The sequence below is a fragment of the Cervus canadensis genome, chromosome 10 (assembly GCF_019320065.1).
Source record: "Cervus canadensis isolate Bull #8, Minnesota chromosome 10, ASM1932006v1, whole genome shotgun sequence".
NCBI lineage: Eukaryota > Metazoa > Chordata > Mammalia > Artiodactyla > Cervidae > Cervus > Cervus canadensis.
Window position 1 is genome coordinate 7140430 of NC_057395.1, and position 16350 is coordinate 7156779.

At 42.4% G+C, this 16350-nt stretch overlaps 1 protein-coding gene across 1 annotated transcript in view; it reads right to left on the bottom strand.

The window, feature by feature from the left end:
• Positions 1-16350, bottom strand: part of TAF3 (TATA-box binding protein associated factor 3) — a 118802-nt gene that overhangs the window by 30268 nt on the left and 72184 nt on the right. The window contains exon 3 of the mRNA XM_043479338.1: positions 3179-5007. Within this exon, the coding sequence (XP_043335273.1) occupies positions 3179-5007 (1829 nt within the window). The remainder of the gene's footprint in view (positions 1-3178; positions 5008-16350) is intronic.

Here is a 16350-nt window from a genome sequence, read left to right on the forward strand (position 1 = left end):
AAGCAAAGTCCAGTAATATAAGACTCCTTTGTAGCTAACTAAAAATACATTGTCAGTGGATTTGTCCAGTTTTATGTATAAGCAATACTTCTTTCACCTGAACTAATACTAGTAGTCATATAAGCCCCTTATTGCCATGTGCTGCATTTTTTTTGCTAATCTTCAAGGATTTAGCTTCTTTGCCACATACCTCAGGGCACCAACTGATAAAGCTCTAACTCTCCATTTTTCCAGGACACCAGCAGTGCGGCCTTGCAAAAAATGAAAATCGCTCAAGAGATTTAAAGGGGAAATTTATTTTTAAAATCCTGACTTGAAGCAAAGAGGTGGATTTTTTAAAAGCTTATCTATAAAGAATCAGTTTAAATTTAAATTCTATCTTGGAACTCTTTCATGCATTCCAGCTTTAAAGTTTATCTTCTGACAGGGACTTTCTGCAAAGGTAATGGGCAGCTTTGTCAATATAATCTGGCCAAGTTTTTACTTTCTATTTTTTTAATGTTAAATTTCTTTCATTAAACATACACACACACACACAAACCTAAATATGTGTGCCACTGGCAGCAAGTTCAGCCAGCACTGGTTCAGATAGCTATCTATGGTAATATATCAGAGAAACACCCCAAAATAGTACTGGTGGAAAGCTGAATTTAATAACCTAACATTTTAGATGCTCAACTATGTCAACTGGTAACTACTCTGCTGTCTTTCTTAACAATGAAGGTCTTTACATTATTTCCATTCAGAAACATAGTCTAACACTGATAAACTGTTTAAAAATTAAACAGATGGACATAAGATCTGCAGTTGTGGTCCAGTGGGGACAATGAAACAGCATTCGGGCTCTTGGTAAAAGAGTTCAGTTCGTGCCTCCATAGCCCTGGGTGTGGGCTTGAGGAAGCATCTATAAACTCAAACAGACTCATTTAACATGAAGTTACTAGTTTCCTTGTGGAACAGACAGTTATAAGAAACAGGAAGGGCCTATTCCCTGCCCCCCCTTCTTACTGAGGTTAGATTTTATTTACTGAAAGCCCCTCATTTCACTAGTGTATCATGGAAGCTGATGAGAACACGATGGAAATGAGTCAACAGTATACTTACAACAGAAAGGTAAGACGCCGGGGACCTTTTATCAAGAGGTTCGAACCGAGGAGACCACTCTTCAACCCCACTTAGTCTTACATACATGCAGAGAAGTCAGACTAAAGTGAGCACAGCAGGCTGCCCCAGGGAACATGGTGAGGAGGGCTACAGTCACCCGAGTTGCCCAGGCGCCCAAGCTCACAGGCTGGAAAGGTCGGGGTGGGAACTCGGGCTTAACTCCAAAGACAGCAACGTTTATTAATTGTAAAGCCCTCCTGGCTGATTTTGATAAGTTTTTATCTTTAAAAACTGCTCCATAACCATCAAAACTGATACAAGGACCTGATTACCTCTGTTAGGTGAAATCTGTGTGGCTTGTAACTGAGCCTCCAACGACGATGGTCTGAGGGACTGGTCCTTCCCAAAGGCAGGGGTCGTTTTACCAGCTAACCTGATGTGTTAGGTCCCCCACCATGGACTTTCCAGGCCTGAGATGGTGATGAAAGCAAGTGTACTCTTAATTTGCTAAGGGGTCCTCTGCCAAGTTACTATGTACCTAATGGACAAGCAGCTAACTACCGTAAACATTTCAAAACGGGAAGTCACTTTTCTGTGTAAAGGACCTGGCTCTTGCTGGCTGTGACCTCAACCCTGGACAAGTCGCTCAGGCTGTTTCTCATCCATAAACATAAACATCCATAAACATGAGACATCTTTATGTCTCATCCATAAATGTTGATAACAATACCCATGGGACCCATGTCACATGGGTGTCAGGGGAGAAACTAAGGCATGTGGAGGTGCTTTAAAATCTTCCAGGTACCACGGAAAAATAATGCAATAATAAAGCGATTTCAAAAATGGACAAAAAAAGAGTTGGATTTCTGTGTCTTGTTAACCTGCTGATGTTCAGTTATTAATTTCAGAATTTCCACTCTACTTCCTTCTGTTTTAGAATAATAGCCAAGGGGAACAGAGAAAGAATAAAGTTAGGCAGGAAAATGTGAGATTATCCTGGTGAGCTCATCAGCTAAACTAATTTTCCCAGTTAAGTCTGAAATGAAAATCAGTGCAGGAGTATGGATTATGGAGCTGCTGTAGGTCAAATACAGCACACTTTACCATGTGGGAAAAATTACTGGGTATGATTTTGTAGCCAGCCTCAAAGAGGGATGCTCCCAGAGGGCAGGGAGAGGCTCTTTGAGGGTCTATGTGTATGGCAGCAGGAATACTTGGACACTTTTTAAGAAAGTTTAAACGAAATTGTCTGATCAACCAGTCAACCACTGTAATCCAAAGCATGGTGGGGAGAGAGCAAAGCTCTCAAGGCAGAGGTCACACCCTGTGCCCCAGGACTCAAGGTCCTTCCCGCAGGATGTATCAATTCATCGGTTTCTTAGACTGTGTCCTATGGAAGCCTGAGCTACTTACATGGAAAATATTCAGCATTAGTTTCTCCCCACTAACCAGGCTGTCAGATGAGCTAGATACTCAAAAGATGTGTCCTCATCTTATTAAAGCAGAAAACAGAAGGATAAGACGTGTTACAGAAAGTAGAAGATAGGCATGACCTTAAATACTTGCAAAACGGCTCACCAAGCAGAGAGCCGCGTGAGGGAGCGAGGACCCATGGACCTTGCTGTCCTCTTAGGAGGGCAGGGCCATGGTTTCGCCTGCTCTGAGAAAACGAGGTGCTGCTTTTTCCAGGTATCTGCTATTTGGGTACAGATCGGTATGCAGCAGACTTGATAATTGTAAAAAAAAAAAAAGAAAAATACTATTTACAATTGAAGAGATTACGGATCTTTTTAAACTAGCCAGAGATTAGTGAGGCTAACAGAGATATGATGGCCTGTGGATTGGATTCCTCTCAGGCTATGAATTTTGAATGTTTTCTGGTGTACGGGGGGAGGGGGAGGCTGATGACAGGTTCATGGGTTTGAGAATTAAAATTAAGTTTTGTAAACACATTACAGGCCAGCTTCCGGTGAAGCCGCGGGTGATCTACATCGGGTCGGACAGACCGCTGCTGGCTCTGCCTGCGTCTCGCACCGGGACAGGGTTCAAAGGGCCCCGAAGGTAAGGCGCTTACTTTCTCGTGCTTGTGTCTCTCCTTCTCCTTCTCCCGCTTCTCTCTCTCGCGCTTCTCCTTCTCCCTCTCCTTCTCCTTCTTCTCCTTCTCCTTTTCTTTCTCCTTCTTTTTCTTCTTCTCCTTTTTGTCCTTCTTCCTCTCCTTCTCCTTGGGCTTCTCCTTCTCCTCGAAGAGCTTCTCGGGGAGCACGGGCGTCAGGGAGGGCAGCACGGCCGTGATGCGCATGGCGGCGGCGGGGCTGAACAGGGGCAGCGCCACGTCCTTGGGGGGCAGGACCAGCGGGGCCGGGGTGGCCTTCAGCTTCTCCTCGCGGCCTTTCTCTTTCGCTTTCTCTTTGTCCCGCTTCTCTTTGTCCTTTTTGCCCTTTTCTCGGTCTTTTTTCTTGTCTTTGTGCTTCTCCTTTTCCTTCCTCACCATCCCATCTTTCAACCTGGCTTTTGGATCCACATCTTCGAACTCTTTTATCTTAAACTTGTAGGGATCTGCCTCTTCGTCTTTGAGAAAGTCCTTCCAGGGATACTTGGCTTCCTTGCTGGCCTCCCTGTCTTTCTCCTTCTCCTTCCCTTTCTCCTTCTCTTTGCTTTTCTCCTTGCTTTTGTCCCGGTCCCTCTCCTTATCTCGCTGCTTCTCTTTCTTCTTCATCTTCGTCTTCAGTTCCTTTTTCAACTTCTTTTTGACGTCCAAGGAGGCGGGTGGTTTGGGTTTCTCCTCGTACACCTTGTGCGAGGGCTCGGGGGTGGGAGGAGAGACCGAAGGGGAGGAAATGTAAGGGAAGCTGGGGGGCATGCTAGGAGGGGTCCCCATCTTGGCCTTCCGAACCACCTCGTCGATGGATGCGTCCATTGTCCACGAATTGTCCGAACTTGAAGTTCCACCTGAAAGAGGCAGAGGGGTGGACCCGGACTTGGGGAAATTATTGGAGGAGGTGGAGGCTTTGGGGGTAGCAGATTCTGAACCTGAAATTCTCTTAGGGCTGGTAAAAATGTCTCCTTCTGATTCGGACCCAGAAGAGAACTCAAAAGGATCGGGCTCACGTTCCGCGCAAGCCCGTGCGATCACGGCATCGATGGAGTCGTCAATGGTCTTGTCAGTGATGACAGCCTTTCTGAGCTGACTCTCATTGTTCAGTCGCCCAGCATCAGGCAGTGCTTGTATCTGTTTCACCTGAATAGCCTCTTTACTGATTTTCTCACTTATTGTGGCTGAAGGAGTCCTGTTGGGTGTGTCAGGTCTGACAGGTACTTGGGGAATGTGAGTCATGACCTTGGGGCTCTTGGGGCTCTTGGGGCTCTTGGAACGTCCAGGAGATTTCTTTTCTTTGGATATGGTTTTTGGAGACCGAATAGGACTTCCGACCATGGCTGGTGACGGAATCATTTTGGGTGATTTCGTCTTCTGTCCTGGAGAACTGGTTTTAGTCTTTGTTTTGGGTGTAAACGACTTTGCTTCCAATGGTTTTGCAGTTGGCATCTGTGATTTTGCCACTGGAGCTAACATTGGCGGCTCTGGTGATGGAGGAGCTGGGTCCGTGCTGTCCTGGGTGTGGACGGGGGACAGCATGGGAGGGATCTTCTGGGGGTTCAGCGAGCTGAGTGGCTCTCGAGCCTCCAGTACCACCACGTCCAGGGCGTCCCCCTTGGTGCTCAGGAGGCGTGGCCGCTTCATCGCGGGCATTTCTTCAGCTTCCGGACTGTCCAGAGGTCTCTTACCCAAGAAGTTCTCATCATTAATAATCTCCTCATCCTCCAGCTCGTCGTCTTCTTCCAAGGGAACCTGCATGGCTTCTGCTGATGTGCCTCCATCTGTGGGCACCTGCTCCTCTTCTTCTTCTGGGGAAGGAAGAAAAAAGAAGTGTTATAGAATATATATACTAAAAAAATACCCTAAGGATAAAAAAAAACAACAACACTTCAAGACATGATTTCTAGGAAAGAAAGGAAATTATTGACAGTTGTTAGAGAGTAGAGTGGTTAAGTTTTCTAGGACCTTCCAAATACGTGTGCTGTCTTTGTTTGAGGAGTGGCGACCAGTGACAGGAGACATATGAACTGTTTTCCTTCTGAGCGACGTGGCCCTAAATGCAGGATCTGAAGTCTGCTAAGGACTTCCTCTTTGCCGTCTGCTTCCTTAATTCTTTTCCTAACTTGACTAAATACTGCCTTTCTCTTCTTCTCTTCCTCTTGTGTACATGCGCGCACACACACCCCTCTCAAAACCAAGAGATGGGTTAGCATGTAAACTACTAACCTCAGAAATGACAGAAAAGAATACTTTTTAATAGTTCATATGCTACTTCTTTCTCCCGTCTGCTGACTTGAGGACAGCCACTTTGAGAAGTGGTGTGGTGACATGGAAGACACTCAGCTTGGCCTTAGAGATGCGGTGTTTCCACAGGCGTGCAGGCATTGCAGAGCAATGGGCCCGAGGCAGTCTCTCAACCTCTCGGAGGCTGTTTTCTGACCTCTCAAAAGGGGCTAATGTTACTTGCCCTGCCAACCTGACCAAGTTGTTGTGGGGTCATATTCTTTCCTCCCGCACAATATTAACTACGCTGCATCTACCATGCACGATGATAAAGGCTGAAAGGGCTACTGGAAGAAGTCAGGAATAAACCACAACCTAAAAGACCTTACAGCTCAGCGGGAGACACCGCGCAGGTGGACAGCATGTGGCAAGTGATCAGGACCATGAGACAGACCAAGTGTCAAAGCAGCTCAAAGGAGAAACAGATCACCTCTGTGTCAAGACCGGGAAAAGACCTGACAAATGAGGTAGTGTTTTGGATATTTGGAGACTGGGAATGAAGAAGTACAGGATGAAGGAACAGATGACGCAGAGATGGAGGGGGGCACAAGGAAACTGTATAAGAAACTCAGAAAGTATTAAAAAATTTATGATGGCTGCTTACATTTAAGTGAAAAAAATTTTTTAACATAATGCTTGATTCAAAGTGGGTCTCCACCAGCTAGGGAGGATTATTCCATTTCTGTTATTTTATTTTTAATGTTTAATTTTCATGTTTTTATTTCCAGTCCCTATTAACTTATATGCATCTAGAAGCTTTATGTCGTTTAGAGGAATATAAGTGAATTATAAAAATACTTAAAAATTAATTTAATTTACAAATATTTTACACTTAAAGATTTTATAAGAAAGCTTCAATGGTGGCATCAAAATTAATCAAAATGGAAGAGGGAATTTTGCTGGAAGAGAAAGACTTTAATAAAACTTTAATAAGAACAGGAAAAGTGTGAAAATATTTATAACAGTTTTCTGAATTAGAAACAGATACATAACAGAGTGTGACTGCATGCAAGGCGTAAAGCATAACGATGAATGGGTACCTGTAAAACCACCACCCAACTTTAAGAAGACAACCCTAGCAGCACCATCAAGACGCCCCTTGGTCACTTTCTGATGGATGCTCTCCTCTCTCCACTCCACCCCATTCCAGGTAACTCCTCTTCTTTTTACTGTCCTTCCCTTGTTTCCTGTACAGTTTTACCACATTTGTATGCAGTGACTTGTTTTTGAACTTTATGTAAGTGGTATCATACTATAATATCTTTCAGCTCTTTTCCCCCCCTAACAATATGTTTCTGGGCATCTCCTATGTCCATGCAGGTTCATTTTCACCATTATAAAAATGTACCACGCTTATTTATCCATTCTCCTGGTACTGAAAGTTTTCCACTTAAGCAAATATATTTTATTTTTAAAATATTACAAAATGCAAACAAATGAATACAACTGATCTAGCTTATGCTTGTTCAAACACAGACTTAATTGATGATTCTGCATAATTAGTGTCTGGTTTTCTATTACATGAGTTATTTTAATTCTGTGGTCTAAGAGTTTGGAATAAGATAAATATGTAATAGCTACTGAATGGTTTATTCTCTACTGTCACCCAAACTCCCCCCTGCAGGTTAATTTCAGCTTGATTACAGGTGACTGGCAAGGAAGTGCTCATTGTGTGTATGTGTATAATGAGCACAATTCATAAAAAATCTGGAAAGTGCCCTAAAAGTGGTTTTTAGCATTTTCCTATACTTATCCATGAAAACAGCTTTATTATAAAATAGCATATAATTCGGTTAACAGAAGTTTAATATTACAAGATACCTGATCTTTTGACATGTTACTACACAAAGGTATAAAAAATAGTATAAAAAATTTGAGTCACAACTCTTTCTAATTTAACACAAATATAGATACAAGAACAGAAGCTGTGCTCCAAAGTCAAATAGGTGATGTTACTTAATATGAGAAGTATTTTAAAGATTTTTTTATTTCCAGAGAACTAAGAACTCACTTTCTACTGTTTAAAAATGTTTAAACTAGAGGGAAAGACTCTTCTGCATCCATGTGACAAACAAATATTGGGGAAAAAAAAAACTAGTTCAAGGAAAACTACTGTGACATTTAAAATAAGTTCTTTTTGACTTCTCAGTGCTTCAGGTCCTTGATCGAGAAGATGGGGACACCCTAGTATTGCTTATCTTGTGAGGACAGTGAAAAGTAATTGCTAATTAGAGTTGGGTAAGTATTCAAACCACTAAATAATAACAATGAACAATAATAGAGATATACCTTTTAAAATTGACTTTACAATCCTTTTTGAGAAGATTAAAAAAAAAAAAAACAGCTCTCCTCACTATAATCTCTCTAAGACCACATAACAGGGCAAGTCCAGAGTTAGCATCTCCAGGTCAAGTGGACAATCACTGCGGTCATCTGCCCTAATAACTCCATCCAGCAGTGAGAGCGGTCTGGAGCTGTTGGGGAGACTCTGGAAGGATAACAGAAATTTTACTCAAGGAGGCTAGTTCTCTGGAAGTGTTACGGTCATGCTGCCAAAGGTAGGGTTTGGAATTATTTACAAAACTGGTGTTTCCCTTCCTGCTCATGCTAAGATTTGGATAAAGGTAACAGATGACTTTTGATCTGATTATTCTTTGTGAGAGGGTTTACTCAAAATGTTGATATGTGTTATAACTGACTACTAGCACTGTCATTCATCAAAGACTACCATAAATTATGATTAAGTCCTACACTTCTAAGAGAAAAAAAAGGCCATAAAAAATGACATATGAAGAACAACATATAAACCAGGGTAGGAACCCCTATTATTTTTTTTTAATGTTAAATTACTGGGAGAGATTCATGTCCACTACCAAGAACCTTACTCTTCATATAAATTCACTAAAATGTGTGAACACTATAATCCAATCTAAGTAAAAACCTGACATATTAAGAAGTAACTTCTCATTCTGTCAAACGTTGTCCATATGTAACAATACTTTTTCATTTGTCAAAAAGGGAACAACAGGCAATAATATGAATGATTCAGCACAAATTTATCAGCACAGTTAGAAATATCATTTAAAATATATTTAATTGGTAGCAGAATATTACAACATGCAGAAAAAGATGGAGTTAATCTCTCTTTAAACAATCAATGATCTCAAGTCAACATTTGATTGTGAACATTTTTCAACTTGAAATAATTTCAAACTTATAGAAAAGTTCTAAGTGCTACAAATTACTCACAAATAGCTTTTACCCATATTTACCAAATCAATATTTTGCTAGTGCAGAACAATTGTCAGATTCTTTTAATGATATGTAAGAAAACAAATGGATCTATATTGCTGTCCATTGTTTTAAAAATTCCATAGATATTAAGCGGAGTTGGGGAGACACTACAAACACCACTCCAACTTCCTTCATTGATGACACAAATAAATAATCCACACTTCCTACATTTCCCAGGGAAGTAACAAGCAAAACATGTTTCTTCCCCAAACTTCTCTACAGCCACCTTTTTGGTCTAACACATGCAAGTGTACCTGCTCCTCAGGTGGCTCAATGGTAAAGAACCCGCCTGCCCATGCAGGAGACCAGCGTTTAATCACTGGGTTGGGAAGATGCCCTAGAGTAGGGAATGGTTACCCACTTCAGTATTCTTGCCTGGGAAATTCCATGGACAGAGGAGCCTGGCAGACTACAGTCCACAGAATTACAAGAGTCAGACAACGACTGAATGACTAACACACTTCTAAGTTATTAAAAATATTGGTTAAGAACATCTTTTTTAAGAAAAATCTTTTAAACCAGAATAATAAATGCCTTTAAAGAAATACTATAATCTTAAAAGCTGATGGATGTTAGGAAATTGTTTGCATGGGCATGAAAGGTTTTTATCTCATTAACTATACAGATGCATGATCTCAAGCAGAAAATATACTTGTGCTTCTGAACTTTATAAGGACAATAAAATGCTACCTGTACATCTCACCAAAAACTAAATGTACTGAAAACTAGATTTCTTGTGATTTTTTAGAAATGTACATGCAGAAATTAATTTCTAGCAACAATGACACAAACTTTCCCACTGTCTAATTAAGTTATGCATACTAATGTTTTCATAATAGATATGAAAAGATTCATTTAAAATGGATACTTTTCAGAACACATCTTTCTATATATTAGGTATGTTTATTACAACCAGTTGGAGTGACTCAATACTACTTACATTCATTCATTTACTCCTTACTCATCACTCATTTATTGGTTCACCTTCCAAGAGCCTTGTAAACACCAGCAGAGCAAGCACCTCGTTAGGTCCTAGGAACATACAAATAAGACACGACTTCCTATCCTGAAGAAGCCACCACACTGTGTGGCCACTGATTCAAGTGCTGTGGCAGTCACTGGCCTACGGTACCCAAGCTGTCACATCCAGGGACATGGGAACAGAAACCCCAAGGTCGATCATAGAGGAAGCTTGATGGAAATGAACTCTGGGGCCTGTTTCCAGAGCCGCAACTCGACCCAGGACAGCCCACTTACTTTCTCAGACCTGAGTCGCCCCATCTGCAAAATATAAGATTGACATCTGACTCCTGCTTCAAAGAACTGAAGATTTCTAATATTAGGGCCATCTCCACATGCAGGGGGGTGCTCTACAGGGCAGGACAGAGCCCTTTTGCCCCTAAATATCTCTCTAATCACACGCCTCAGAGCTTGGCATTCTGACCACTTGATTCATGTCTTGGATAAGGGCTGTATTTTTTAAAATACTGCTGCTGGAATATTTTTAAGACTGTAAGCCTGACAAATGATTGAGTCTACCCTACTTTTTGAGGTGAGGAGACTCTGAATAAGTGAAACTTCAGTGAAGCAATTTGATGGAATGCTGAGGATGGAGAGGGTCTGGTACCCAGGGTGCTCTGAGGAGGGCCAGGCTCTAGCGGGATGCTATGGGGCGAGGACAAAGACCTTGGGCAGCTGGAGAATGTCAGGCAGACACGGGACACCTTGGAAATGCAGGAAGAGTAGCAGCATTAAAACCACCCAGTCCAGCCAACATTTTCTCTTAGTTCCAAATGAGGACAAAACAATTTTTTGCAGCCCATCTGTCTCTTCATAAGATACTTTAAAAATTGTCCTGTCTATGACGTGACTGAAATTAGACCCTTTAAAACACAGCTCAACATGTATGAGTGCGTAGGTATTATCAAAACCAAGCTATTTTCCTGAAAAAGAAATGAAATTACTAACAAAGACAAGACAATTAGGCCATGACAATTCATACAGTACAACCAATCAATAACACAATAAATTAATAGCAGAGTGAAGCTGATGCATTACAAATACCTATATATACACTGACCTGCAGAAAAGCACTTTTTTCACTAACATTTGGCACAATAAAAAACTAAAATGCTATATAAGCAGGCCAACCTGAAATGACACCTGGTATTATAAATGGCCTAATCTATATGTTAATAGTGTTGTATCACATAACTGCAGCGAGGCCAAGATAACAGTATGACTTTGGGGTTTCTATGGCTACACCCTGGGCGAGCGCGCCTGAGAGGGCTGGCTGCTGACACCACACGGGCGCTCTGAGTGCTTCTTCTGGGTTATTTATGATATGATTTATGATAACAACAACATCTCCTATTTTCTCTCCTCCTCAGATACAATAAATTGCTATCGTTAATCACCCTTCTTGGTGCAACTATGATTACAACAGCATAATAGGGCCTAGCTATGGTAATACTGTGTTTTGTTTTTTTTTTTTGAAAGAAATAAATACAAGGAGATCTCTCCAGACAATGTCAATATCTCTAATATTTTAATCATCTGCCTTTAAGTTTTTCAGAATAAATTCTATTACAACTAAGATTCCATATCCTAGGATGTAAGCCTTTCGTGCAGATCAAATCCACAATCGAGCCCCACACATTCACAAGTCACTTCCACCAGGACGTTCTTACACTCACGACAGTTAAGACTATGCACAGGGTATGGAATCCTTTCCGAGAGAGATGACGGCAGTTGTTGCTCTCCTGTAGCAATGAGGCTAATCTTACTGCGGATTCTCCATCCCCAGAACTAGTCAAACAAGTTAAATCAGCCAGTGGTCTATCAGAAGGGAAAAGACAGAGAAGAGAAACTCTGCCATCATGCAGTGTTGTGTGACTTGCCTTTGCCCACCACTGGTGGTGTGGTTGCTTAGTCTTTCTGAATTTCTGTTTCCTTTCATGCCCATTCCAGGTAATAGTCAGCACTGCCTCTTTGGCTTCTGAGTATCAGAGGGATCCCTTCCTCCCTGTCCCAATGCCCCAATGCCCTTTCTATGGGTGACTCTAGGTCTCGGCAGGAGGTGGAGCCTACTTGATCTGGGTGGTTGCGTGACTTGCCGTGGCTGATGGATCAGAGTTGGCAACAGTGACGGCAGAGGACTGAAAACCACTTGCAGACTGGGGCTTGCCCTCCTGCTGCTCCTGGGAGACCTGCAACCCCCCTAGTGTGAATGAGCTTGGGTTAGACTCTAGGAGGTGAGAAATGCATCGCTCAGAGCCCTGGTCACACCCGTCAGACATACAAGGGAGGCCACTGATCACTGAGTGAGTGAAGTCTCTCAGTCGTGTCTGACTCTTTGCAACCCCATGGACCATACTAACTGATGGAAAAAGTATATCCACACCCAGCGGAAGAACCGCACTGCTGAGCCAACCCCAAATGCCAACTTGCAGGATTATGAGTGAGTATCAACAGTAATTTTAAGCCACTAATCTCTGAGGTGGCTTGCCACATAGCAACATATTAATTATGTGTTCACATGAACAGTAGATTTGTGTGATCTGTGGCGGTTACATTCTACAAAGGGGCTGCAAATACTAAATTAGTGAAGACTGAACCACTGTTCCCAGAGGAAATACAAGGCTAGGTTCCTCAGAGGCCCTGGTCACATCTCTGACAGCAGATCCATATGTAATCTCGCTTCATGTGTGTTTCTGTCTAAAGACATCTCATTTAACACACATGTGGACTCCCTCACAGTGAGCTCCCTGCCGACGGCTCTATGACCACGGCTGCATGGAGCACTCCGCTCTCACCATTAGTGCATCGCAGCCTTCTTGCATTTGGGAGCGCCAGTCAGCATCCTGCCTGGGGGCCACTCTGGAGAGCAGAATCACCAACAGCAAGCCAACAATGCGAGAAGCATGGCAACAAATAGAAAGCACACCCGTCGACAGTCTGAGTTGAAATAAGAAGGCAGGGTGTCGCCATGTTTGGACTCAGTTAGAAACATGCACAACCCAAGTGTCCTGTCAGCCATGCACCAAAAAAACAGTGGTGGTTTTTTTTCGAAACACCGAAGAAACAGTGGTGGTGGAGGTGGAAGTGGGAAGGCAGAAGGGTAAGAAGATAAAGACCATTTCATTCATTCATTCCTTTCTTTACCCAGCAAATGTTTATTATGATCAATGTACAGCAGGCCACACGGACCTAAGTAAACAAAGGACAAGGTTTCCCTTCCCAGAGACTTTACATGTCGGTAGAGTGGATAGGCAACTAATAACTATAAACAATATTCCATAGTGATTAAGTGCTCAGAAGTTCATAAAACAGGATCACATGTCTGGGGAGGGAAAGGGCTATTTTAGACAGAACATTCACTGAGGAAGTGACATATTGGCGGAGACCAGACTCCTGAGAAAATAACAGTTCTCTAGCCACTCAGGGGGAAAAATGCTAAAGGACTAGTCAGATTGAACACAACCACACTCAATAGAAGATCAATTATTATATGAAAATACACACATGTAAAAAGTCACTGAGCTTGCATAGCAGCACTGCTTTCCCAGTGTACACAGTGAAGCAAACAGGCACGTGCCAGAGGCCAACGTACTTAAAGAAAGTGGATCAAGAAAGGCCGTTTATCCTTGGGATGATACCTCATTCTATTTTTCACAGTTTGCTACCATAAAAACAAAGTAAAAACTAACAACTACATTAAGTAGTTGATGACTGACGCTATGCCTTTACACTGCACAGGCTTCTAGGTACGGAGTATACATGCTCTTAACCAAACCTTTATTCTAATGCAGGGTTGCTCCTGTGCTGTAAATGACCTTGACAAAACTCTGGAAGAAATATCCCAAGACCTGGGGCTCTGAAGCTATTTTAGAATTAGCTCTGAATAATTGTCCCACAATATGAGTTTCTTGATTAATTGCTTCAGATAAGGTCTCCTTTTCGTCGCTGGCCTCCAGTGGCTCCCTCTAGTTCCCATAATCACTTTTGTCTCATTCTTCTGAACCCTGGAAGGCCGAGAGAAAAATCAGAGATACACCAATTCCATTACTCAAGGATTAGCTAAGAGATAACCCTTTGTATTCCATTACTGACCATTATTTGAGTAATTATTCAGTAACTACCATACGTCTGAAAGATGCACTAATTGTTTTCTGAGGCTCAGTGCTGCTCTGCACCAGACAAATTGTGAATGTCATGTTCTTTAACCCCACAAATCTACATTTGGGTCACAGGAGAAAAATGGCTAGCAACTTCTACTGGATTTCCTTTTTCTTGGATTTCTTTCGCTACCTGAAAAAGAAAAGCTGAAACAAGAATAATTAGTCTGCTGAAGGTCTTACTGACTAACTAGAAAATTAGGACTCTATTTTTTACCAGATTTCTGTCTTGCAAGAGTCAGATTTCTGCATAATTTAGACAGAAAATTGGCAGGGGATGGCTGTTCCATCCAATTTCAACAAAATTAGTATTCAGCCACCTGAATTTTTGGCAGTATTCCAGTATATTTATCCAAAGCGATAAGTAAACAGAAAATAAAAGAAAATTAACAATCATGCCTAAATAAGTTAGTTTCTCTCTTTACCTCTGTTTTCTCTCACACGCACCAACATTTTAAAAAAAAAGTGAATAACTTTAAAAGCATATTTCATGAATGGATTCACAGTCTTGTGTTCTCCCCTTAGTACCAAATGCAGACAGAACAAGAAAATCCACCCAATTTTCAAAATACAAAGAACCCGAGGATGGTCAACAGACTCAAATGTAGTCTACAATGGGGGAATGTGTCTTTTTTCATTGCTTATCCTCCAAATAAAGCACATCAGTTATGTCAGCTCTTGATTACCCTTACTAACAGATGGGAATGATAGAGACAGTGATTCCAAATTCACTAGAAACTGCTTTGGAATGCATCCTGAAGAAAGCTGAAAACCCAAAGAGCTCATGTTTGCTTACCTTTAGTTTCTTCTAGAACTCTAGTAGGCACCAGGGAAAAAAACAAACAAAAAACCCAAGAGGCACAAATCATGCGTTTAATTTACCAAGTACCTACCATCTGCAAGCTCTGAGCTCAGAGAAAACTGGAAAGTGTCTGAGTTTGGCAGCTCAGAGATGCCCCCGGAAGCTAGCAGGGTGTAAGGTCTGGAAGCCACGTGGAAAGGTCAGCAAAAGGGGCGCTTCCATTCGCCAGTTTGCTGCGCACCTACTATACGCTGGGCACCAGTGCTAAGGACTCAAGTAAAGACCTTCAACATGCTCACCTATGGGAAAGTTACAAGCTGAGAACCACACGTATCATTTAAAACAAGACAGTCTGCAATGATAGACAATAAGCAGAGTGCTAAGGCTCTCAGAAGCAAACAGTAAGCGCAGCACCCACCAACAGAAAGTGAATGTGAGCGGAGCAGAGGGAGGAGGTCTGCTTCGGGCAGTGGCCACCGAGGGGGCAGCTGGTGAGCCCGAGCACAGAAGACCTGCCTGCCAGCCCCGCCTCTCCCACCTCCCACTCTCTCCATCTCTCTGAAGCCATCAGAGAGTTACTTGGAAGCCTGTACTTGTCAGACTGCGATCCAGAAGAAGAACCAGGAGGTGAGCCTGACAGTTGGTTTTTGGCTCCAGGAGCCTGGAAAAGCCACAGTCCAGAGCCTGGGCACAGTACTTAGCAGGCTCGCGGGACAAGAAGAACAAAACCTAACTGACACATGGTCTCAGCAGAACCCCAAGAGCCACTGTGTTGAGAAGAGACTTGGCGGGGACGGGGGGAAACAGGGGCACAGAGAAAAGCTGGGTGGCAAGCGTGGTGGCCCGGGGGTGGGGGAATGACTGGGGCCTGAGTCAGCTGATGGAGACCATTACAGGCGGTCACAGTCCTGTTGAGAGAAGAAGATTCTAGAAGTGTCTTTTGAGGGAGGCAGCGAACAGGAGGGGGTATATAATGTTTCTAAACATTTTCAGTTAGCTGCCAGGATTTGAGAATCCAGAAATGCCAAGAAAATAAAAACCTAGAGATCTAAATATTCTGCCTTTCCAAAAACATCAGATCTAGAGCCCCATAGCCTCATCCCCGTGAGGCTATCACCCACTATAACCTCATCCTCATGGGGCCACTTCACAGTCACCATATCCCCAGCTCCTCTAGGGATCTCCACCTGCAGCCCCCACTGGGAAGCCTGGAACAGACTGGCCCCCAAGATAGTCTCGGTTGGCATAACCTAGGACTTTGTTAGAATCCTTGAAGTTTTCTCTAGAACCTGGTTTAACTAAAGAAAGACAAAGCTTAGGGTTTATAGGCACATCAACACAAACATCCTGTTCTCATCAACACGGTTTCCTGTTACCTGTGTGAAGCAACATCATACAAATATGTAAACACAGTAAAAAATGTTTCTGGCTGAAAAATAAGTGCTATAATTTTAGGCTGAAAAAAATCCCTGAACTCCCAGAGATGAGTCTTATATATATGCCAATGAAATCCAATTAAAGCAAATGGATTAAAAATATATTTGATAGTAAAATGTTTACCTTAAAGTACCTCTTCAGATAAGGAATATTTGTTG